Genomic DNA, 25,788 nt, shown 5'->3' on the forward strand with positions numbered 1-25,788 from the left:
CCGTCCCAGGGCAGAAGAAGTGCGTTTATTCTCCAGAGCACCCAGGGGCTGGACAAGAACCAGCAGATGGAAGCTTTACAGAGGGAGATGCAAACTTGAAATAAGGAGGAATTTCCTGATTATGAGAGCTGTTAAGCAGTGGTCATGTTTCAAACAAAGATTGGATGGCTGTTTGTCCGAGATGGTCTGAGGATTCTTGCCCTGGTCAAGAAGACCTCCGGGATCTCTTCCAAGCCAATGATTCTATGCCTTAATTTGGATTTCTGTATATACTGGGGGATGAACTCCATGGCCTCAGTGGCTTGTCACCTCTCTAGAATTCTAGCCACCATTGGTGGGCAGCAATACTGGGCGAGATGGGAAACTTAGCTGCCCATGGTCTGAAATGTCAACTGGCATGGCACACATGGGCACCCATGGTTAGAGCCTGACTTGGCTTAGCTTGTTTTCACATGTACTCTGTTAAGGCCAGGCCTTAAAGCCATTGACTCCTTCTGGTGGGAGGAGATGGGCGGTGACAGATTTGATAAATAAATAAATGAGTTATCTGCGACCTTTACATAGGCTTCTGACGCAGATCTATATTAATCCTGCGTTGCAGGTGGCTGGAAGAATGTTCCTTGCTTAAGCTTCTCTAAGGGGTGGATTTTCACTTTAGCTGAAAATGTGTCAGCTCTGTTGCATATAGAGGTAATCTGCATGGCCGGAGTATTTGTTTATTTGTTTGGTAGGTTTATATAGCCACCCATCTCACATGCATGACTCTGGGTGGCTTACAAAGTTAAAAATATGAAAACAATACAAAATAAAAAAAACCCTAACAAATATTTAAAAAAAACAATAAAAACTATTAGAACCATAAAAATATAATTTGGAAGAAAGCCCCGTTAATTTCCCTAGTGCTGCAGCCACTTTGCCGGCTCCCTACCACCATTCCCAGATCTCCAGGCCAGATGACAAAGCCGGGTCTCCAGGCCCTTCCAGAAGGCCAACCAGGTCAGGGCCAGTCTGACCTCAGGGGGAAGGATATTCCAGAGGGCAGATGCCAAGGCAGAAAAGGCTCTCCTCCTGGGTCCCGTCAACATGCCCCTCCTGCCTGACCTGATGGGACAGGTAGATGTAATTGGGGAGAGGCGGTCCCTCAAATTCCCCAGTGCCATGTGATGTAGGGCTTTATAGGTCATTACCAGCACCTTGAATTGGACCTGGAAGCAAACTGGTACCTAGCGCAGCTCGCGGAGCAGAGATATAACGTGCCGATCTGGGTGTGCACATAACTCTGCACTGCCACATTTTGCACCAGCTGAAGCTTCTGGTTACTCTTCAAGGGCAGGTCCATGTAGAGCATGTTACAGTAATCCTTGTGGGGAGTGACCAGGGTGTGAGTGACTGAGCACAGGGCCTCCCAGTCCAGGAATGGGTGCCGCTGGCGCACAACCAAAAGTTGTGTAAAGGCCCTCCTGGCCACGACTGCTACCCACTCATCGAGGTGGAGGGGTGAGTCCAGAAGGACCCCCAGATTGCGCACCAGGTCTGTTTGGGACTAGGTGGAATGTAGTGCTGCATTTTAAAAATAAGTAATTTTGCAGCTTGGGAAATATGTGGTAAATAGAGTTGGAAAATGAACTTGCAGGGAAACTGACTTCCAATAAATCTGTTAGTCCGTCTTAGCTCAGTCATGTCTTCTCTGGCAGGGCTTTGGATAGGGCTCTTCCTAGGTTTTGCTGGAGAGTGATCTGTGGGCAAAACAGTTGCTGTGCCAATGAATTTTGCCCCCCTTTCCCCCCCAGTGAAGTTTAAATTGCTTTCCTTTTCCCAGGACCCTATTCTCCGTCGTTCGGGGATGTATACTGTCGCAATGGCTTACTGTGGCTCCGGAAACAACAAAGCGATCAGACGTCTGTTGCATGTTGCGGTGAGTGCTCCTTGCTCTGGAGCAGACCGTAGGAGACTTGGGATAGCAAATGGAACCCTTGTGTGAGTCTTTGTAGAGTGGGTTGATTCCAACATTATGCCAATCCCATTTTGAGCTTCTGGAAGGCAGAGAAATCTGCAAGCTAATTCTCTGTTAGTGGTAGTAATCTGAGTTTACTCTCCTTCCTGGGATATACCTACCTCATCCTGGAAGGCTGTGAAAGTGGTACTATTCCACTCAGAAGCATCCAGGCATTGAGGTCAATTGTATGGAGCCAGATGTTAGGATTGTTTCTGTTTTTGCCCACCTCTCAGCTGCCTGGAGTTTCATTCATTTATTTATTAAACATGTTTCTATGTCATTGCAATCAAAAAGACTCAGCAGCTTACACAGAAAAGGTACAAGTTAAAATATCCATAGTGAAAAAGAAAAGCCGTAATGCTAAAACAGTATAGAAGTAAAAACTGCTTAATATAAGATAAACATAAGATAAGATTAGAGCGACAATACTCACATCAGGGGAAGGTTCTTCAAAACAGCTTGGGCCTCAGCAGCAAAGAAGGAGTCAGCCTAATCTTCATGAGTTGTTAGGAGGAGCCAACTTAAAATTGTTGTAAATTAATAATTCTGCTGCAGAAGCAATATACCTAACGCTGCTGTGTCTTCCAAATATTGCACTAAACTATGGTTTGAAAACCCATGTTAGATTACAATTACTAATTTGGCAGCTAGTTGCTTTTTGCCAATTGGAAATTAATCAGAGGGATATTTCCTTATCACTGGTTTAGTGTGGTCACGGAAGCGAGACTCCGTGTTTTAATACTATTCATCATCAGTTTTCAGATTAGCACTGAAGTGACGCATTAAATAGGAAACAAAAATTACCTTTTGGAACCAGCCCATGGCAATCTTATTCCGGCTGAACATAATCGGAATGTTTCAAGTTCTGTTGATGAACGTGACTTGCTGTCCCCTTTAAAGCCAGATACCTAATAAATGCTCTACATGAACGATTTCCCTATGTTTAGTCTCCTCTAATTTCTGCTTTTTTTCTTTTTCATAGGTGAGCGATGTCAACGATGATGTCAGACGAGCAGCTGTTGAGTCTCTGGGCTTTATTTTGTTCAGGTATGATTGCTGTTTTCAACCAGCTGGTAGTATCCAGAAAGTTTTATCTGAAGTTCTAAGTATTTATTTTGTTTCGTACTATGTACAGTGATGTGGTTTTTGCTGATATGGGGGTTGGAAGCACTCTTCTCACATCCAGGGATGGTTTTCAAGTAGTTAGATGACTGTGCCTCGGTGCTCTGGCAGAACTTTGGTGCCCAAAGATACTGTTGCGTTCCCACTGCTCTTTCACTTCTCTAGGTAGTCACCAGAGAGGACGTTAGAAGGTCAGATGACACATTGATGACACTGACCTCTGTTTCATCATAAGCTCTGAGTCAGGAGAGGCTGTGCATGTTCTGAGCTAGGGCCTGGATGCAGTCATGGGCTGGATAAAGCTCTTGTCTGTCAATCTATTTATCTAGATAGCACATTTTTCTGCTGTCCTCCTCCTAATGACTCATGGTGGTTGAGACTTAATCCTGACCAGGTGGAGATTCCATGGTAAGGTCTCTCCCAGTTTTGGGAACTGAGAATTTCGCTTGTTCTAAACGGAGTTCAGTTCAATTAGAAGAAATAAGTATGCAGTTTGGAGGTGTTCCTAGAACTGTGGTCCTCCACAGAAGTCAAGGTGGCTTCCTTGGCCAGGAGTATCAAGCTCTGATTGGTATGGTAGCTGTGCCCTTTCCTGGATAGGATCGGCCACCGGTCACTATTGTTCACGCCCAGGTAGCTTCATGCTTAGCTTGCTGCAAAGTGCTCTAGGTAGGGCTGCCTTTGTACCTGGTCTGACAGCTGCAGCTGGTTGCAGAATGTGGCGACCGACTTGTTGAGTGAGCATCTGGCTGTGCGTCACCTGTGAAGCAGCTAGAATTGTGGATTGTCCGTCAGAGATCACTTGCAGACACGGTGTCTTGGGGGGGGGGGGTGCCTGCTCTTTGAAATGCTCTCCCCTGGTATTTGAGGAATGCCTGCTGTTACATCACTTCAGGCGTCCCTGAGAGCCAGTCCAGTGTAGTGGTTGAAGTGCTGGGCTAGAACCTGGGAGACCACGAGTTCCGGTTCTCCCGTAGGCACAAAAGCCGGCTGGGTGACTTTGGGCCAGTTGTGCTCTCACAGGGTTGTTGTGGTGGAGAAAATAGGACGCAGGAGCCTTATGGACACCACCTTGAGTTGTGCAAACAAAGGCAGGTATAAATCTGATAATAAATGCCAAGAGCCATCTTTGTGTTGTCTTTATAGACCTTGTTTGTGTGGACGGTAGAGACAGATTGGAAATTATTTCACCTGCAGTCCCATCCATTTGAATGCGTGTTTTCTAACTCTTGTTTTTGCATTGGCTTGTTGTTTTAAATTTTAATTGTAAACCGCTTTGAAACCTTAGCATTCCTATTTTTCTTAAGCGTTTATATTTTATGAGAATGGTATGTAACGTTTTAAACCGCAAATAATGCATGAAGTTGGTTTTCGTTTCACTCAAGGACTATGCGGCGTTTGTCAAATGTATAGGTCAGAAAGAAGCGCTCTTTGTCTCAGTTTTGTTCTTGGGAAGATTCTTTGTGTCAGGAAGAGGTAGACTTAAATCCCGTGAGATTAATTCCTTATGACCCCCCAAGTTCACAGGTTGGCCAGGCCACCTGGAAACATACTTCAAATGGAAGAACAAGGCATGTATGGGTTTAATGATGAATGCAGAACTGGGGAGGGTGGAGGCCAAGTGAATTCTGAAGAAGCTCCCGCATCTGAGACTTGCTGCTGCAACTTGAGAATGACTGTCACTGAAAATTCCTGCTGCCAGCACCGGATCTGAGTGCGTGAAAACATTTCATGAGGTTATAATGGATGCTGCAAATCAGATCAAGGTTGGCTAATATTAAGGTGGTGATGTGCAAAAAAATGTATTTTGACCAGGTTCTGCATGGAGAAAAGAAAAAGTATACAGGTAATCTTCGTTTAGCGACTGCAGTTGGGACTGGAAACTCGGTTGTTCAGCGAAGTGGTTGCCAAGTGAAAAATCACGTGACCGTGACCGCGCTTAGGATTTTACTCCGGCTTTCCTTTGCTTTACAGCTTCAGAGGGATATGACCCCAAACAGCCGGGTGGGCCCAAAAGGCAGGGAAGGTTTCTGGAATTCGACTCATGAGGAAGCCGAGGAAAAGGGCAAATCTTATCGGTCTTTTTCCCCGCTCTCCCCCCTCTGGAATGCTCACCCCCGTGCTGGGATAATTAGCAAGAAGGGAATTGATGTTTGTGTTTCCTTTCATTGGAGAGGAAGGAGTTACAAGAGAGGAAGCAGGCACACAATAGGATATCCACATTGATACAGATGCCCTAGCGCCAGCTGTTTGCCTAGCAGGCTCCAGTGCAGTGTTTCTCAAGCTGGCACCTTTAAGATGTGTGGACTTCAACTCCCAGAATCCCCTACAGCATGTTGCTGTAGACATTCAGAGTGAATTAAAAATGGATTAGTCTTAAGAGGTGCTACTGGATGCTCTCTGATCTTTGAATCCTCAAGTCTTAGCAGGAAAAGGAGAGTTCCAAGCATTCCCAAATTGCCTAAATGGGAAGATACATTTCTAAGCAATCAGTACATCATCTTCCTGCTAATTAGCTTAGTGTTCAGGGATATTAATACTTCTTAAAGTGCAACGTAACAGTCACGTATAGGATCAAGAGGGGACCCTAGCCATCTCCTTTGCAAATAGAAGGTTCCCAGGAATCTCTAGTTGAAAGAAGCATCAGGAAGCAAGTGAAACTGGACATCAACGTCCATCAGAGCCACTGGAGTTGAACTGGGTGAGTCCCCTCTTGGAGTTAGTGGGTAGGCTTTTACACAGCGCTGAGCCACGATCCACTTGATAGTCAAAGTCAGCTCAAGACTGCCTTTAGGATCCCAGCAAAGTGTGGTGAAAGCAGGTTCATCTGGCCAGGGATTGCCTAATTTCTCCTAAACTGACTTTGAGGATAAATGAAGGTTGCCACCATTCCAAAATGACAAAGTTCTTCTACTAAGGTTATCTCGTTAATTCTTCTGGTAGTGCAGCTTCTTAAGGCCTGGTGGGGCAAGTTACATATTTTCCATTTCTTTCATTCAGAACAGAAGTTGATGAATAGCTGAAACTTTATATAATAATAACACAAGTTGTTTCTGTTTAGAAGGGACATCAACAAAAACTCCATACTGGTTTACTTTGTCATAAGGATTACCAGCATTTCTCTTTTAGTTTCTTTCTTAATATACTGTACTTACTGTCTCATTTTCCTTTGCTTTTCCACTTTCCTCACACCTTGCCCTCCAAATTCTTTGCTTTCTGCCTTCTTCCCTGTAAAAAGTGTCCAGATAATCCCTTACTAGCTTTCCATACTGCCTGATTTCAAAGCTATTAAGCAAACAAGAGCTTGGTGTGATGTGTGAACTCAGCCAATAAAAGGGAATTGGACTTTCCACAATCCCATACCATCTGTTTCTCTGTGGCTTAGAGATCTTTGAGTCTGGTCCTTCCTTAATATTAATAACTCAATATATGTAGATGGGGACCTTTTTTTCTGAAAGAATGGAGGACTTGGTTGGCATCCCTGATTATTCTTTCTTGAAAAGAAAATTTATAATTTATCAATGAAATCATCTGGGCTGGCCACCCACTCCTTATGGTGATGTCTCAGGGAATTTTACAGTGAAATGAAAAGACCAAAATATAACATTAAAAATCTAAAGCAAACCAACTTGTGGTCCAGTCAGTCATTGGCTCCAGAGGAACTATCCCGTCTTCCCCAATCTTCTGCCCTCCAGAAGGAATGGGATCTGCTCCCTTGACTCCTATGCTGGCTGGTTATTGGGGGCATGGGGTGCTTTTATCTGTCTGACTGCTTTCTGGTGTATTGTTGTTGGTTTAATTGATAGCTCCTCTGGACTTCCTGTTGATTGAAGCCAGTTCTGGTCTGTGGTTATTTTTGAAGGATGGACACCATCAACTGTGAATTTGTTTGTTTTGGGGTTATAAATGCATCCTGCAAATTGTCCCTTTCCTTTCTCTCCAGTTTCAGAGAGCGTGTCTCATAACTGGTTTGGTCGTTTCTGTTATGCCCTGTATAGGCAGCAGAGGTCTCCTCAGAGCTGTTGTGTTAACCGTGTGGCATGGCTCAGCCATAAGTGACTGTTCGCAAAGGCAACCAATGGTATTTATGTGTGTGTGTGTGTGTGTCTGTGTGTATACACAGACACACACACACGCAGAAGGCACATTCCACGCACTCCTTCCATGTTTCCAGGCATTTTTTTCCAAATAGGTTGTGACAGAACATTTTTGTTCTGTGATCTCATAGAGCTTTTACCCTTTGGCCAAGAAGAAAATCTTATTTGGAAGTTGAGGACTTCCTGCCAGACATTGCTACTTTACATCTTCTGAACATGACCCTTTGGTTCTGTCTCTCCCCAGTCAATGACATACTTTCTATAGTTGGAAATTTTCATGCCCGGAAGCGTGTAACTAATTCACTGTAATTTTAATCATTGGTTCATGTTTAATTCCCCAATAATCCATAATAGGACAAAAAGTATTTAGCATCTATTCAGCACTTTCAACTATTCAAAGCACTTCTTGTACATTAGGAAAGATGGGGGAAATGTCTGTGGTAAACTGTGCCGCTTTTATATTTTATTTGTTTATTTAGCAAAACAAGCAGTAAATAACTAGTTTATTTAGCAGCCAACAAAAACATGGATATAAAAATACAATACTAAGGAAATCCATGAAACAACACCAACTACTTGACAGCATGAAAGGGGACATCTGTACTGGGTTCCACGAACATCCTAGTCCATGCGGGAGAGAAAAGCCAGGCCTTTAAATACACTTGTGTTCGTGCATGTGTGCGCATGAGTGCATATGCGCACACCTGTGTGTATGCGTGTACTCAGAATTCCATTCCATTCATTTGAATTTCTTAAAGGAATCCAGAATAATATGAGGCCAAGTCCTGCAAACTGCACTGCGATATTCAAAAAAATGCAGTGTTTGGTTGCAGAGCCAAGTTCCTGGAGCTGTGCACCAGCCGGGAAATGTAAAGCAGTTCGTTCTGTTTCCAGGTCTACAGCACTTGGATTCTTCCCCATCTCTAACTTTACCTTAGTAGTTTTTACCATAACCTTGGAAAGTCATTCAGTCAGAAGAAGTTACTGCTTTGAGAAGGAAGAGCAGATGTTTTCTGGAGAGGAGCAGAGACTTCACTTACTCTGCCTTCTTGGGAGGGACCAGCTACGAGGAGTTTGAAGTTTCAGAAAGTTTCACGTAACACAACCATTGCTAACGTGGTACCATCTAGATTACTGGACTGAGACTCCAGAATCCAGGGTGGTGTCTTGCCTCAAATTAAGCAGCCGGGTTCTAATATGCAAAGGAATTTTCATACCTTTTTAAACGCCAGCTGGTGTTCACTGTCCCGTAGGGATAGGCCTAGTGATTGCCGCTTGAAATATTTGGGAAGAATGAAGTCTAAATGCATACTTTCTCACCCGAACTGTAGCTGCAGCCTCTGTTTGCGATTTGAGGTTTTTATGGGGGTTGAAGACAACAATCCAAGCCCAAATTGGGAGTTGGCGAAATCTCCCCCTGCCCCTGGATAGAGTGGTAGGAAGCGGTGGGCCCTGTTGCAACGGCCTCGTATCAGAGCCAGAGCGGGAGTCACTCCTCCCTCCCCTCCTGTCCTTGCCTCCACCGGAGCCCCTGGTTGAAGCGGGCAAAGCAGCAAGCTGCTGGGCGGCTGGCAGCGAGGCATTCGGGTGACTGGCAACCGGGCGGGCTGGCGGCGAGCAACCGGGTGACTGGCAAGCAGCAAACCTGGGATGCTAGCCCGGCCTTGGCAGGGCGGCAGAACCGGGCGGTGCGGTGGACTCTGTTGGCCGGAAGAATCTGGCAGCGGTAGATCAACCAGCTGGCCAGGGGCGTTAGGACAGAAGGCAACGGACAATGAACAAGAGGCTGGAATTGAGAATCTGGCAGACTGGGGGGTTGAGGCACCGATGAACTGCAGCACGATAAAGCAAGCCGGGCAGTCTTGAGGACATCGAGATAGAGACTATAGCAAATTAACTGACCATCCCTCCCTAACCGTCCCAGGATATAATTAGGCTATTAGGGATCCCTAAATGGTGAATGGTGGGCCCCCTCAGGTTTGGATGGGTAGTGCGAGAACACTCCCCTTCTTGAGTGAGAGGCAAGAGGTGAGGAGTAGTGGTTGGGCAGCCCCCCTGCTGACTAGTGAGAGAAGCTGAGCGGGGGCACAGGGTGTGGGTGTGGGCGGTGGTTGGGCTCTACTAGTGCCGACAGCATGAGCTGGTGCACTGGGGGGCCCCCATCGCCCTGTGATTGAGTCGAAGTGCGGTTGTGTGAACGAGTGGAAGGGTCCCTATCCTTAACCAGTGATCTTAGGAGTCCAGGAATGGGGGCTAATGGACCTCGAGATCCCGGGGGTTGAAGGGCAGGGCAGGTGATTGAGGTGGTGACAGGTAGGGGTCCATATGATGGGAGCCAGAGGGCGGGTCATCATAGAGGAAGACGCCCCCGGTGCTTGTTACCTGTGGCGTGTTCCGGCCCTCTGTGCTTGAACCCGGGCCCTGGACAGCAGACTCGTGGTTGTCCTGACTTTCGGCTGCTGCTCTGTAATGCCAGGTCAATAAACAACAAGGCCCCCCTCATATGTGACTTGATCACAGAAGAGGGGGCAGACCTGGCGTGTGTTACTGAAACCTGGCTGGGTGTTGAAGGAGGCGTTGCTCTTTTGGAGATAATGCCCGGCTGGGTTTCGAGTCTGGCATCAGCCGCGACCTCAGGGCAGGGGGGGAGGGGTGGCTGTTGTCATCCGAGAATCCCTAGTGGCCGTCAGGGGCCCTGCTCCACAAGTGGCCGGGTGTGCGACCCTGTTCTTCAAGCTGGGTTCCCGAGAACAGTTGGGGGTGCTGCTGCTGTACCAGCCTCCCTGCTGCGTAGCGACCTCCCTGCCTGAGCTGCTGGAGGCCGTCTCAGGTTTGGCAGTGGAGTTCCCCAGGCTTATGGTGTTGGGGGACTTCAATCTGCCTTCCTTGGGGCGGGCCTCGGAAGCAGCCCGGGAGTTCATGGCAGCCATGGGCCTGTTCCAGATTATTCAGGACCCAACTAGAGACAGTGGCCTCACCCCGGACCTAGTTTTCTTGTCGGAGCAGCGGCAAGATGACCTGAGGGAAGAATTACAGCTTTCCCCTTTGTCATGGTCAGATGGCCCTGGTGGCCTTGAGATTCTCTTATGCCACCCCCCTCTGCAGGGAGGTAGGACCCATTCGATTGGTCCGCCCCCGGCGACTGATGGACCCAGCTGGGTTTCAGAGGGAGCTAGGGGCTATACCCGAGTCTCTCCTGCACAGTCCAGCGGAGGCCCTGGCTGCTGCCTGGAATAGGGAGGCAGCCAGAGCCTTGGACAGGATCGCGCCTGTGCGGCCTTTCTTGCCCACTCAAACCCGGCACTCCCCGTGGTTTACGGAGGAGCTCAGGGTTTTGAAGAGGGTTAAGAGATGCCTAGAGTGCCGCTGGAGGAAAACAAAAGCCAAACCCGACCAAACACAAGCTAGAGCCGCGATTAAGGCCTACCTTGTGGCGGTAAGAGCGGTGAAGCGCCAGTACTTCTCCGCTCTTATTGCATCCGCAGATTGCCGCCTGGCGGCCCTGTTTAAGATTACCCTATCCCTTTTAGGGAAAGGGGAGTCAGATTTCCATCTACAGGGCCATGCAGAGGAATTTTCGTGGCACCTGCAGGATAAAATAGCTCGGATCCGGACCAAGTTAGACTCCAAGCGTGAGACGGGGAGATACCCAGGGAACGTACTTAGCAGGCTATCTGGGGCCAGTTCGATCCTGTTGAACCCAAGGAAGTGGACAGGGTCCTTTGGACTATAAATGCTTGTTGTTTATTCATTCATTCGCTTCCGACTCTTCATGACTTCATGGACCAGCCCACGCCAGAGCTTCCTGTCGGTCATCAACACCCCCAGCTCCCCCAGGGACGAGTCCGTCACCTCTAGAATATCATCCATCCACCTTGCCCTTGGTCGGCCCCTCTTCCTTTTGCCCTCCACTCTCCCCAGCATCAGCATCTTCTCCAGGGTGTCCTGTCTTCTCATTATGTGGCCAAAGTATTTCAGTTTTGCCTTGAATATCATTCCCTCAAGTGAGCAGTCTGGCTTTATTTCCTGGAGGATGGACTGGTTTGATCTTCTTGCAGTCCAAGGCACTCTCAGAATTTTCCTCCAACACCACAGTTCAAAAGCATCGATCTTCCTTCGCTCAGCCTTCCTTATGGTCCAGCTCTCGCAGCCATATGTTACTACGGGGAACACCATTGCTTTAACTATGCGGACCTTTGTTGTCAGTGTGATGTCTCTGCTCTTAACTATTTTATCGAGATTGGTCATTGCTCTTCTCCCAAGGATTAAGCGTCTTCTGATTTCCTGACTGCAGTCAGCATCTGCAGTAATCTTTGCACCTAGGAATACAAAGTCTTTCACTGCTTCTACATTTTCTCCCTCTATTTGCCAGTTATCAGTCAGGCTGGTTGCCATAATCTTGGTTTTTTTGAGGTTTAGCTGCAAGCCAGCTTTTGCACTTTCTTCTTTCACCTTCATCATAAGGCTCCTCAGTTCCTCTTCGCTTTCAGCCATCAGAGTGGTATCATCTGCATATCTGAGATTGTTAATGTTTCTTCCAGCGATTTTAACTCCAGCCATGGACTCCTCAAGCCCAGCATGTCGCATGATGTGTTCTGCGTACAAGTTGAATAGGTAGGGTGAGAGTATACAGCCCTGCCGTACTCCTTTCCCAATCTTAAACCAGTCCGTTGTTCCATGGTCTGTTCTTACTGTTGCTACTTGGTCGTTATACAGATTCTTCAGGAGGCAGACAAGATGACTTGGTATCCCCATACCGCTAAGAACTTGCCACAATTTGTTATGGTCCACACAGTCAAAGGCTTTAGAATAGTCAAGAAAACAGAAATAGATGTTTTTCTGAAACTCCCTGGCTTTTTCCATTATCCAGCGGATATTGGCAATTTGGTCTCTAGTTCCTCTGCCTTTTCTAAACCCAGCTTGTACATCTGGCAATTCTCGCTCCATGAACTGCTGAAGTCTACCTTGCAGGATTTTGAGCATTACCTTACTGGCATGTGAAATGAGTGCCACTGTTCGATAGTTTGAACATTCTTTAGTGTTTCCCTTTTTTGGTATGGGGATATAAGTTGATTTTTTCCAGTCTGATGGCCATTCTTGTGTTTTCCAAATTTGCTGGCATATAGCATGCATTACCTTGACAGCATCATCTTGCAAGATTTTGAACAGTTCAGCTGGGATGCCGTCGTCTCCTGTTGCCTTGTTATTAGCAATGCTTCTTAAGGCCCACTCAACCTCACTCTTCAGGATGTCTGGCTCTAGCTCACTGACCATACCGTCAAAGCTATCCCCGATATTGTTATCCTTCCTATAGAGGTCTTCTGTATATTCTTGCCACCTTTTCTTGATCTCTTCTTCTTCTGTTAGGTCCTTGCCATCTTTGTTTTTGATCATACCCATTTTGGCCTGGAATTTACCTCCAATGTTTCTAATTTTCTGGAAGAGGTCTCTTGTCCTTCCTATTCTATTGTCTTCTTCCACTTCCGCGCATTGCTTGTTTAAAAATAATTCCTTATCTCTTCTGGCTAACCTCTGGAATTTTGCATTTAATTGGGCATACTCCCCCTATCACTGTTGCCTTTTGCTTTCCTTCTTTCTTGGGCTACTTCTAGTGTCTCAGCAGACAGCCATTTTGCCTTCTTGGTTTTCTCTTTCTTTGGGATGTATTTTGTTGCCGCCTCCTGAACAATGCTGCCAACTTCTGTCCAGAGTTCTTCCGGGACCCTATCTACTAAGTCCAGTCCCTTAAATCTATTCTTCACCTCCACTGCATATTCCTTAGGAATAGTGAGCTCATATCTAGCTGATCTGTGGGTCTTCCCTAATCTATTTAGTCTGATCCTAAATTGTGCCAGAAGAAGTTCGTGATCTGAACTACAGTCAGCTCCAGGTCTTGTTTTTACCGACTGTACAGATGTCCGCCACCTTTGGCTGCAAAGGATGTAGTCAATCTGATTTCAGTGTTGTCCATCTGGGGAAGTCCATGTATTAAGCCGTCTCTTAGGTTGCTGGAAGAGTGTTTGTTATGCACATTGAGTTGTCTTGGCAAAATTCTATCAGCCTGTGTCCTGCTTCGTTTTGTTCTCCCAGGCCATGCTTACCTGTAATTCCAGGTGTCATTTGACTGCCCACCTTAGCATTCCAGTCTCCCGTGATGAAAATAACATCTCTTTTAGGCGTGTTGTCCAGTAGGTGCTGCAGATCCTCATAGAACTGCTCTACTTCAGCTTCTTCAGCATTTGTGGTTGGGGCGTATATTTGGATCACTGTGATGTTAGATGGCTTGCCCTGAATTCGAATTGAGATCATTCTGTCGTTTTTTGGGTTGTATCCAAGCACTGCTTTAGCCACTTTACTATTAATTATGAAGGCTACTCCATTTCTTCTGTGGTCCTCTTGTCCGCAGTAGTAGATCTGGTGGTCATTTGATGTGAAGTGGCCCATTCCAGTCCATTTCAGTTCACTGACTCCCAGAATGTCTATCTTTAATCTTGACATCTCACCAATAACCACATCCAATTTGCCCTGGCTCATAGATCTTACATTCCAGGTTCCGATGGTGTGTTGATCCTTAGAACATCGGATTCACCGTTCACCACCAGCACCGTCGGCCGCTAGCCGTCCTTTCGGCTTTGAGCTAGCTGCGTCATCACGTCTGGGGCTAGTTGAGCTCATCCTCTGTTCCTCCCCAGTAGCATTTTGACCATCTTCCGACCTGGGGGTCTCATCTTCCGATGGTATACCGACATATCTCTGGTTGTACTGATCCATTTAGTTTTCACGGCAAGAATACTGAGGTGGGTTGCCATTACCTTCCCCAGGGATCGCATTTAGTCTGACCTCTCTGTCATGACCTTCCCGTCTTGGGTGGCCCTTCACGGTTTAGCTCATGGCATCATTGAGGTGCTCAAGCTCCAGCACCACGACAAGGTAACGATCCTTTGCTGAAGGTGTCGATCCTTAGAACATCGGATTCGCCGTTCACCACCAGCACCGTCGGCCGCTAGCCGTCCTTTCGGCTTTGAGCTAGCTGCGTCATCACGTTTGGGGCTAGTTGAACTCATCCTCTGTTCCTCCCCAGTAGCATTTTGACCATCTTCCGACCTGGGGGTCTCATCTTCCGATGGTATACCGACATATCTCTGGTTGTACTGATCCATTTAGTTTCACGGCAAGCATACTGGGGTGGGTTGCCATTACCTTCCCCAGGGATCGCATTTAGTCTGACCTCTCTGTCACGACCTTCCCATCTTGGGTGGCCCTTCACGGTTTAGCTCATGGCATCATTGAGGTGCTCAAGCTCCAGCACCACAGCAAGGTAACGATCCTTTGCTGAAGATAAATGCTACCACGTGCCAATTAGATCCATGCCCCTCCTGGCTGGTGAAAGCAGCACAGGAGGTGACATGTGGCTGGGTCCAGGCGATGGTAAACACATCCTTGAGAGAGGGGGTGTTCCCAGCAGCCTTTAAGGAAGCGCTGGTGTGCCCCCTCCTCAAGAAACTGTTGCTGGACCCTACTATACTGGACAATTTTCACCCAGTCTCCCACCTCCCCTTTTTGAGGAAGGTGGTTGAGAAAGTGGTGGCTTTGCAGCTCCAGAGGATTCTGGATGAAACGGATTATCTGGACCCCTTTCAGTCAGGTTTCAGGCCCGGTTATGGGACGGAAACGGCATTGGTTGTACTTATGGATGACCTCTGGCGGGAGCGAGATGGAGGCAGTGCATCCATCCTTGCTCTTCTTGACCTCTCAGCGGCTTTCGATACCATCGACCATGGTATCCTTCTGGACTGACTTCGGGAGTTGGGGGTGGGCAGCGTAGTTCTGTGCTGGTTCACCTCCTTCCTCCAGGGTTGGTCCCAGTCGGTGTTGATAGGGAGCGAGAGATCCAGCCTGCGGCCCCTCCTTTGTGGGGTGCCGCAGGGTTCGGTACTCTCTCCGCTCCTTTTTAACATCTACATGAAACCACTGGGTGGGATCATCCATCACTACGGGGTGAGGTATCCTCAATATGCAGATGATACCCAATTATACATCTCCATCCTGGGTGAAGTAAGTGATGCTGTGGGCACCCTTTCCGAGTGCCTGGGGGCCTGGATGGGGGACAACAGGTTGCAGCTGAACCCGGGGAAGATGGAGTGGCTGTGGATTAATGGCTCCTCGATTTCTGGGAAATTGTCATCTTTAATTCTGGATGGGGTTGCACTGCCCCAGACAGACCCGATGCATAACTTGGGGGTCCTCCTGGACTCACGGCTTCTGCTCGAAGAGCAGGTGGCAGCCGTGGCTAGCAGGGCCTTTGTGCAACTTTGTGTTGTGCGCCAGTTATGCCCCTTCCTGGAGCGAGAGTCCCTTTGAATGGCTACTCATGCCCTGGTTATCTCCCATATAGACTACTGCAGTGCGCTCTACATGGGGCTACCCTTGAAGAGTATCCGGAAGCTACAGCTGGTGCAAAATGCAGTTGCGCGGGCAATCTTGGGTTTCCCAAGATCAGCACACGTCACTCCTTTGCTCCGCGAGCTGCATTGGTTGCCAGTTTGCTTCCGGGTCCAATTCAAGGTGTTGGTTATCACCTTTAAAGCCCTGCATGGCATGGGACCAGGGTACCTGAGGGACCGTCTCCTCCCCGTCACATCAGCCCGTCCCACCCGGTCGTGTAGAGAGGGCAAGCTACGGACCCCGTCTGCAAGAGAATTCCATCTGGCGGGGTCCAGGAGGCAGGCCTTCTCTGCAGCAGCTCCCGCCCTTTGGAATATCCTTCCCCCGGAAGTGAGATTAGCTCCCTCCCTCCTGGACTTTGGGAAACAGCTGAAGACCCAGTTCTGCCTGCAAATCATAAAGAACTTTTAACCATCGAGGTTTTTATATTTATTCTCTCTGTATTATAGGGTTTTATAGTTCTATATTTTTATCTATCTTTTATTGTAAACCGCCCAGAGTCCCTTTTGGGAGATGGGCGGTGATAAATTTGATTAATAAATAAATAAATACTCCCCACCCCCCTTAGGCTGTACAGTAGGGATATGGGAATGCTGCTCCCAGAATGTTGTACTGTAATTCTTCTCCTGGAACTGGCTGATCGGAACATTCCACAAATGGTTTATATATTTCCGGAAATAGGTCTTCTGGGACTGGAAGTGGTTCATGGTCTGGCTAGAACCGGAAGTGTACCTTGCAGAACGGTATAAACCACCCTCGAAATGCTTGGATAGTCTGTTTGGGGGAGAAAACATTGGCTGAATGGGCTACTTATTTCGCACAGAACTACAGTGTAGCAATTCAGACCAAGCATCTTTGCTAGGTCTGCTTTGCACGTCACAACTAGCAAGCCATAGTAACCCCCAAAGGACCCCCTTAACCACCATTTTTTCTTCGGAGTTTGCGGTAGGCCTGTTCGCTTGGTATAATCCAGTGCTTCTCGACCTCAGCAACTTTAAGATGTGTGGACTTCAACTCCCAGGATTCTCTACCCAGCATGCAGGCTAGAGAATTCCACACATCTTAATGTCGCTGAGGTTGAGAAGCACCGGCATGATATTTTATTGAGGCAGTGTGGGAATTGGCCCTTCCTCTGATGGTCAGTTCCAAAACCGGTAAAATTGACCCCATGATAATCTCTGTGGAGGAAGTAATGATTAGTCTCATGGATTCCATCCAGTTGTGGAGGATTGAGTTTGAAACCTTGAAGGAGATGTCCTCAAGTCCTAAGAGCTTGTACTTCTGACTATTGGTGGAGTTGGGGGTGGTGGTGGGGAATGTTTGTTTATCGATTTATGTGATTGCCCACTCACCAATGTGATTCTGGCCAGCAATAAAAAAAAAAAGTCTGATTATATTGACGTGCCCAGATCCTCAGAAACTGCACAAACAAGTAGGAGAATCAGAACAGAAGATGGGAGGGCACTGTGGGAGGTGCTTCTGAGCACAGGGTTTATTTTTCAGCAGCTCTGTTTCCCCTCGCGCCTCCTGGACTACACAAATCTTCCTTGGCCGTTGCCGTTGATGTTGTGAGGTTCTGCTCAGCCGGCTTGGTCGATAAAATATTTATCGTTGTTGGAAAAACACCATTTCAGTGAGTTCAGAGATCTTGTGGGTGGAATCTTAAAAAGCACTGGGAAGGGGGAGAGTCCTCCATGCTCAGAGCCTGCGAAGGTTGGGCAGCTAGGCGAAGATTTTGCCTTCTGTCTTTTTCAGATTTTTTTTAAAGGAAAAGAATGGCAGCCATTCCCTGGGAATGGGATGGTCTGTTGCGATTTCAGCTCACCTGATGCTGCTCTCTTTGCAGTGTAGATGGAGAAATGGGGAGACATGGACATTCCAGCCTTCTGTCGCCAAAGTTTTCTCAAACATCTACAGCAGTGTTTCTCAACCTTGGCAACTTTAAGGTGTGTGGACTTCAACTCCCAGAATTTCCCAGGCTGGCAGGGGAATTCTGGGAGTTGAAGTCCACACACCTTAAAGTTGCCAAGCTTGAAGAACCCTGATCTACAGACTTCTTCTGTTTCGTATTAGAAAATCATCATTTAAGAAAGGGGAGAGCATTTAACCATCCAAGTCTTTCTCAACTTGGGTTCTGTGGAAGCTTAAGGTTCCCAGAGAGGTTGCTAGGGATTCTGCAAAAAAACCCACGTTATTTAACTTTGTGCCCCATGCAATGCTAGCACTAGCAGCGGGTGGAATTTTTATGTGCCATGACTCAGTTGCCGGCTTGCCACTTCGCCATTGTTGTGAAAATAAAACATGGATTGTGTAGGTTTGAAGTGAATTGTATTGTGATGTTTTTGTATTTTTGGCCTGAAAGGTATTTCAAGGGTTCCTTCCAGGTAGAAAGTTTGAGAAAGGCTGATCTAGAGTGGCAGATAAGCCTCGGCAAACTGGTCGATAAACAGGTCATTGGGATGAGCTCTCATTACAGAAAATTGGATTGGGATTATGGGAGTTGTAATCTTTAAGGAGTTGCCGAGAGGTGCGCAGTATGCACCCCTGCCCACTTGATTCACCATTCCCCCTTTGGATCCAGTTCTGTGCACACCTCTAATAAAGAGATCTTTGACCAGATCTATCAAGTTTCTTGCCGCCTTCTGTTAAAGAGAAACACATTGATTACATGAATTAAAATTATTTGTCAGAATTCAGAAGGAAAGCAGTGCAATGTTCAGTGTAGCCCTATCACTTCTCAAACTCCAGTGCATGCATTTGCTTTTCATGGATAAATTGAAGCATTTTTGTTGCAATATAAGCAAGGGGAAGGGGAATAATAAGACCAGGGTTTAGGAGAAGTTACATATATTCCCTTTCCTCTCTATCACTTTGCCCAGAAGAGAGCCAGTTTGGTCTAGTGGTTAAGGTGCTGGGCTAGAAACCAGGAGTCTGTGAGTTCTAGTCCCGCCTTAGGCACAAAAGCCGGCTGGGTGACCTCGGGCCAGTCCCTCCCTCTCAGCCCAAGAGCCAATCAGGCGTGGTATGAGAGTTCTAGTCCCGCCTTAGGCACAAAAGCCGGCTGGGTGACCTCGGGCCAGTCCCTCCCTCTCAGCCCAAGAGCCAATCACGTGTGGTAGGAGAGTTCTAGACCCGCCTTAGGCATGAAAGCCGGCTGGGTGACCTCGGGCCAGTCCCTCCCTCTCAGCCCAAGAGCCAATCAGGTGTGGTAGGAGAGTTCTAGACCCGCCTTAGGCATGAAAGCCGGCTGAGTGACCTCGGGCCAGTCCCTCCCTCTCAGCCCAAGAGCCAATCAGGTGTGGTAGGAGAGTTCTAGTCCCGCCTTAGGCATGAAAGCCAGCTGGGTGACCTCGGGCCAGTCCCTCCCTCTCAGCCCAAGAGCCAATCAGGTGTGGTAGGAGAATTCTAGTCCCGCCTCAGGCACGAAAGCCGGCTGGGTGACCTTGGGCCAGTCCCTCTCTCTCAGCCCAAGAGCCAATCAAGCGTGGTATGAGAGTTCTAGTCCTGCCTTGGTCATGAAAGCCGGCTGGGTGACCTTCGGCCAGTCACTGTCTCTCAGCCCAAGAGCCAGTCAGGCATGGTGTGAGAGTTCTAGTCCTGCCTTAAGCATGAAAGCTGGCTGGGTGACCTTGGGCCAGACCCTCTCTCTCAGCCCAGGAGCCAATCAGGTGTGGTGTGAGAGTTCTAGTCCCGCTTAGGCATGAAAGCCGGCTGGGTGACCTTGGGGAAGTTACTTTCTCTCAGCCCAACTCGGTGCAATGTAGACCAGCCTCCTTGTGGTGCACCCCGGGCAACGCAACTTGTCCTGGCTAAATAGTCTGCACATCTGGCTGCTGGACCTCACAAGGCTCTCCCAGCAAGAAAAGCAGCATGAACACCCAACAGCTATGCCATACGATTTAAAAAAAAAAAACTTTGCCCAGAGGAGGGAATGGTTGATCTCTTCTCTCCCGAACTTCAGCACCACCACCACCACAAAGGATTGCCGAGCTATGGAGCAGCAAGTACAGTTTCAGTTGTCTAAATTAACAGAAGTGGTCAGTTGGGTTCCATAAAGGTCCAGCCCAACTCACTTCTGCTCAGACAGGCTGACATGTTTTTCTTGGTTTGAAATTACTTGATAATACCTGGCCTCTTGACCCTTGGGACCTGAGACCAGTAAGAGGCTTGGACATCCAAGACTAAAACTAAGCCTGATTTAAAAGGACGCTTGTTTGTGATTGCTCCAGACCTATAAGCAGTTGGCACTCACGAATTAAGTCCTTGCCCAATTAGTGATATCATGTGCTGCGCTGCTGTTGATGGCTTGACTTATAAAAATATGTTCCCTTGCACACTTGTTAATCCGCAGCATAAAAACAAGAGTTTGCTTCGGTACCATAAAAGTTTTGTCTCCTAAAAGTGAAGCCGGTTAGGCAATGTAAAACAATCAACGACATAAAAATAAGAGAAAATGCAGTAAATTGTTGAAATCGAACTTAACGTGAGAAGCTCTTGCAGCACAGCAAAATACAGTGTGAAATAATATAAAGGCTGGCTCCACGCTCTCCTGTTCTAAGACTAAAGTGATCTAAATAGTTTAGTCTGGGATTAAAAAAAAAAAAAAAAGCTCCCTGTGACCAGGGCATCCACAATTGCCTTAAAAACTAACTGCCTTTTCTGGAATTTGTAGAAGGGTATTTCAGAAAGAGAATGGGACTGTTTTAACATAACTCAGTAGAGGTGGTGGCTCCAGCGTTATATCCGTGAAATGGTTTCTGATCAGAGTAGATGCCTATTCTCTAGGGAAGAACTCCTTTTGAGCTGGTGACATCACCACCCCAGTGGAGGACTTCCCCCCCCCAGACTTTCCATTAACAGTGAGTGTTGCAGAAGCATTAAGTACTGATGACCTCACAGGAAAAGGAAATCACATTTTGAGACTCTCAGTAACGAAATTAAAGTGACCCCATGAGTATTGACCCAGATGTTTTTGACAAGATAGTGCAGATTGAATTCAGGCAGACATTAGAGAAAACAGAAGCATGTTTCCAATATAGTCCCACAAACAAGGGATGGCAGAGCCAGGAAATTTGTGGTGCCTGCTGGATGCATTGTAGAATAGGATGTATGCAGAGTAAAGGATTTATATGCATACAGCTCAAACACTTGCTTGTTAGTTTTATTTCCAGCCTTGCTTGCAAGAGCTCACGGCTGCTTACATAGGATCTCCCTATATTTTTCTCCACGCAACAGAAACCCTGTGAGGTTGAGCTAAGAGAAAGTGATTCACCCCAAATCACTCTGTGACCTTCAGTGGTTACAGATGGACTTGAACCTGGACCTCCTAGGTCCTTCTCCTTCTCCACTACATCATATTGGTTGTAGAGCAGAATTCAAGGAATATTGTTAAAGACTCAGGAGCAGCCTCAGTTAAACTGAAGTCCTCTCTCTCTCCCCTTTTTCTGAAGGTGCTACAAATCTCTTCATGTCTGAACATTTAGTCTTTGTCCATTGATGACTGATTTTTTGAGTTATAGGCTACCACGCTGTACTAGCTCTGGCATGGTAAACTGGCAGCCATGCCAGGTCAATAGAGCACCAATGCAGATATAAGGTGCTGCCAGCCTTGAAAGGGTTATTTGTCACTGCATACAATGGGGGAGGCCAGTCCCTTCAGAAAAACACACCGTTCCGAAATGAGTAAATCCATTTAACTGTACGGCGTGCCACCCCCTTCTCCAACATGAAGTTGCGTTTTCAGAATTTCCAGCCACTATCAGTTCTGATTTTTTTCCTGAATGTTGTAAACTACTGGGGAAAGTGAGATGTTGATACTTCAAAAATTAAGAAGTCTGAAAGTTAGTCATCTGACTGTAATTCTGAATTGCAACCAGAAGTGCTTGGCTAGATTAGGGACCAGAATTTTCTAGATTTTTGAATGCACAGAGTGTCGTGTAAAGTGGCTTCTGACTACTTTCCCACTGATCAACCGAGCCATGGAAATTGAGGGTCGGTTTAGTCTTTCCTGCGTCTCTGCTCCATTGCACAGGGGACAGTTTGCATTGGAATGTGGGGGGGGGAGAAGGGAAGCCCCCATTCCCACAAACCTGATGAAAATCGTTTTCCTGGTTGCTCAGACCAGCTGGTGGGAAACAGGCAACCACAGTTGAAGGATGCAGTGTCCCCTTTCCCGATGCTCGGCGCTCTCCAGCTGAGCCACAATAAAAAGTCAGCTTCTCAATCGGAGAAAGAGAATGGAGCATTTTTGGAAGTGCAGACCGAGTCCTTAAGGCACTTCAGCAAGAGCTCCCCAGTAGACGGTTCAGCCTTCGAAATGTCCTCTGTTCTTGCTTGAGTAAGTAATGGAATCAGGAAATGTCTGGAAGAGGCTCTCGCTGACCGTAGGAACATTTAGTTAATTAAGCAGAGTCCTCCTCCTGCTTTTTTCCCCCAGGAGCTCCATCATCAGAGCCTCGGAGAGATAAATGAAGCCCCAAGCTCTGCCAAGGGAGGGGTGGCGTTCTTTCCTTTCCGTGTTGTTTTTAAATTAACACCTTCTCTCCCATCAGAACAAATGGGAGGGAATGAATCTGTTGTGGCTCCAGAGCTGGTACTGGTTAATAGTTGGCTTGGGGGTCCTCTGATGCTGAGGAGAGGTGGCCTGGGAGGGTCCTGGTGAAGGGGCTCTGGTCTCCCATTTAATTCTTTCACCTCCTCTTCCTTGGGGGAGGAAAAGTAGAACACCCTGAGTTTCCCATTCCTCCTACCCATCCTTTAGGGCTGCACTTTTTGAATTTAGACTCCTGTCAGGTTTGTAACAAAGATTAACTCTGCTTTCCTAGTGTAATTCATGCATCCGCGTGGGTCCATTTGAAATAAGACTCAACAATTTAAATGGGTAAACTCTGAGTTGGGTGCTACAGGATCACCTTTCCTTGGGTTGCCCTCTTCTCTGATTAGAGTGAGGAAGTATTTTTAAACTCATAATAAGGGAACACGTTTACTTTAAACCTCCCAGAGTCACTGGGAGCCGGGCAGCAAATACATTTAATAAATAACAACAACAACAGTTAACTAATAACATGAAATATATGTTATATAGGTAGTCCTCACTTAACAACTGCAATTGAGACCGGAATTTTGGTTGCTAAGCAAAGTGGTCATTAAGCAAATCTGACCTGATTTTGCAACCTTTTTTCTGATGGTTGTTAAGCAGATAACTGCAGGCATTTAGTAAACCATGTGGTCATTAAGTGAATCATGTGTTTTCCCATTGATTTTGCTTGTCAGAAGCCAGCCAGGAAGGTCAAAAATGGTGATCACATGACCACAGGACGCTGCAATGGTCATAAATGCGAACCAGTTGCCAAGCGCCCAAATCGTGATCACGTGACTGTGGGGACACTGTGATGGTCGTAAGTATGAGAATGGGTTGTAAGTCTGTTTTTCAGCACCGTCTTAAGTCTGAACCATCACTAAAGGAATGGTTGTTAAGTGAGGACTGCCTGTAAGGGCAAAGATCAAGGTAAGGATTCAGGAAGTCTACGTGGTAGAAGGTGGCATTTGATCTGGCAAAGAAGCAACTTCAGAATATTCTACTGCTTTCTATAGAGACAGACTAGGTTTTCATTTGGTTAAATTAATGTGGTCTAAACGGGGTGTGTGTGTGTGTGTGTGTGTGTGGAACATTCCAAACTCTATCTAGCAGTTGAGAATTCAGAGCAAAGCTAGAAAAAGCAAGGCCCCGAAGCCGTAAAATGTAATTGAATTGGAAATTCAGTAACATATTTGATCAGGGCGCTACCCTTGGGTGTTTATGACATTGCGCTCAAGGCAGGAGTTCCTTGACACTTGTGCTTAGCAGTTTTATAGTGATTTGATTGCAATAAAAGTGTTGTGGAAGAATTTATTTAATTGCGTGGCCCTTGAAGACTGAAGTGGTTTCCCATTCAAGGGAGTGCTTGGAATCTGGAGAGCGGCTGGTTGAAAAGAGGCAGACAGTTACTGTAATGAAGCTGTAGGCGCTCCTGAATGCTTAACCGCATTACTGGTAGCGGGTAATGTGTTCACGTCAACTGTTGAGAAAAAACATGGGTTGCTGGAGAAAGAAGCTTGTCATTTGCAGCGAGGACATAGCACAGAGCATTTGGGGCAAGAAATACAGTAAGTGCAGGTAGTCCTCGCTTAACTACCACAATTGGGACCGGAATTTCGGTTGCTAAGCAAAGCAGTCATTAAGCGAATCCAATCCGGTTTTACGACTTTTTTTGCCATGGTCATTAAGCAAATCACTGCAGTCATTAAGTGAACCATGTGGTCGTTAAACAAATCACATGGTTCCCCATTGATTTTGCTTGCCAGAAGCTGGCTGGGAAGGTAGAAAACGATGATCACATGACTGCAGGACACTGTGATGGTTGTAAATATGAACCGGTTGCCAAGTTCCCAAATTGCGATCAAATGACCATAGGGACGCTGTGGCTGTCGTTAAGTGTGAGGACCGGTCGTAAATTGGTCTTTCCAGCACTGCCATAAGTCCAAACCATCACTAAATGAATGGTCATTAAGCGAGGACTATCTGTAAGAGGGAGATCTCTCCCACCCTCTTGTACCATAACCAGAAATCATCTGTTCCTTTCTGTTTTTTGTTTGGTTGGGAGAATAGTTGCCTTGTTTTTGCTTTAGTAAACTTTGATGGCCATTGCTACATGACCCTGGCCTTTGGGGGGGGGGGCATTCCACTGCAAATACCAGGTACCATACTTGTCCCAAAGAAAGAAGATCCTAAATGTAAGATGCATTCCTTGTCCATCCTCACCAGGAAGTATATAGAAGAAAAAATTTATAAATGCAGACAAAACTAGGGTTGCCAACTCCAGCCGAAAACAGTCCTGGAGATTATCCCTCCCCAGGAAATGGGGGTACGCCTTGCCCTAGTCTTTACCTACATTTATGGGTGTGTCTATATCTGCCAGAAGGCCAGGAGAAAAGAAGGATTGGGCAAATAAGCACTGATTAAAATTTATTGACTGCAAATTAAGATACCATATCTATAATCTTACTTGACTCCTCATCTGCATGCAGCAGCCATTCTCTGCCCCATACACAAACCACACTTTCACCCACAAGGACATATACACTCATTCCCTCTCCCATTCCATTAGAAACAGCTCTCCACTCCCCCTCCCAGGCAGAAAAAGGGATGGGGAAAGGCCCAGGAGAAAATGATATCTGTACTAGGAAGGAAATGAATGACAAAGGGTCAGCTGGATGGGAAGGAGGTAAAATCAGTGAGGTCATTACAAAGTATTTTGCAGGTCTTAAAATAAGCACATCCTGGTTTAAAAAGCAAAGATAGCCTGTCCAACTCACTCCCACCAACCTGTGATATGGTCTTTGCTGTTTTGTGGTCCTCCGCCCCCCCTTAAATGCAAAAAGTTGTCCCCCCGCCCTTCTAGTGTGTTTGCATTGCTCAGGGAGAAAAGTGATTAAAACCATTGTGACCATTTTACAGAAAAACAAACAAGATTTGAAAAAACTGCAAAACAAATTAAAAGCAGGTCGGTTGTGTGTTCACGTAACATTTATGCTCCCCAAAGAATAAATGCCTTCCCAAAGAGGAGGTCTTTAACATTCAGTGAAAGTCAGTCTGGTGTTATATTGGCCTCATGAGGTAGGGAGTTTCCCTCTCTTAAATCCAGGCACTGAAAAAGCACTTGACTAATGCTGGCTGGGGACTTCTGAGAGTTGAAGTCCACACATCTTAAAGTGGCCAAGGTGGTGAACCACTGATCTAATGTGAGGGCCCTTGTCTGCCAGTTTCAATCTTGGTTGCAGGATGTGTTAGATTTTAACGCTGATGCCCAGACTGTTTATTTTTATTGTTCTTTTCTGTATTAAACAGACCAAAATGAGCAGGTGAATTATTACACCACAAAGCCTCTGCTCTTGTTTATGTAGCCTGGCTGGGGAATTCGGGGCGTTGAAGTCCACACACCTTGAAGTTGCCAAGGTTGAAAAACCCTGATCTGAAAAGACCTGAACAGAACTTCTTCTGTTTCGTATTAGAAAACTGTCCATCATTTAAGAAAGGGGAGAGCATTTAACCATTCAAGTCTTTCTCAACTTGGGTTCTGTGGAAGCTTA

General features: G+C 46.7%; 1 protein-coding gene across 1 annotated transcript in view; it reads left to right on the forward strand.

The window, feature by feature from the left end:
- Nucleotides 1-25,788, forward strand: part of PSMD1 (proteasome 26S subunit, non-ATPase 1) — a 110,630-nt gene that overhangs the window by 18,990 nt on the left and 65,852 nt on the right. Inside the window, exons 15-16 of the mRNA XM_063306298.1 lie at nucleotides 1,820-1,915; nucleotides 2,979-3,043. Of these exons, the coding sequence (XP_063162368.1) occupies nucleotides 1,820-1,915; nucleotides 2,979-3,043 (161 nt within the window). The remainder of the gene's footprint in view (nucleotides 1-1,819; nucleotides 1,916-2,978; nucleotides 3,044-25,788) is intronic.

The sequence above is a fragment of the Candoia aspera genome, chromosome 6, assembly GCF_035149785.1.
Source record: "Candoia aspera isolate rCanAsp1 chromosome 6, rCanAsp1.hap2, whole genome shotgun sequence".
NCBI classification, from domain to species: domain Eukaryota; kingdom Metazoa; phylum Chordata; class Lepidosauria; order Squamata; family Boidae; genus Candoia; species Candoia aspera.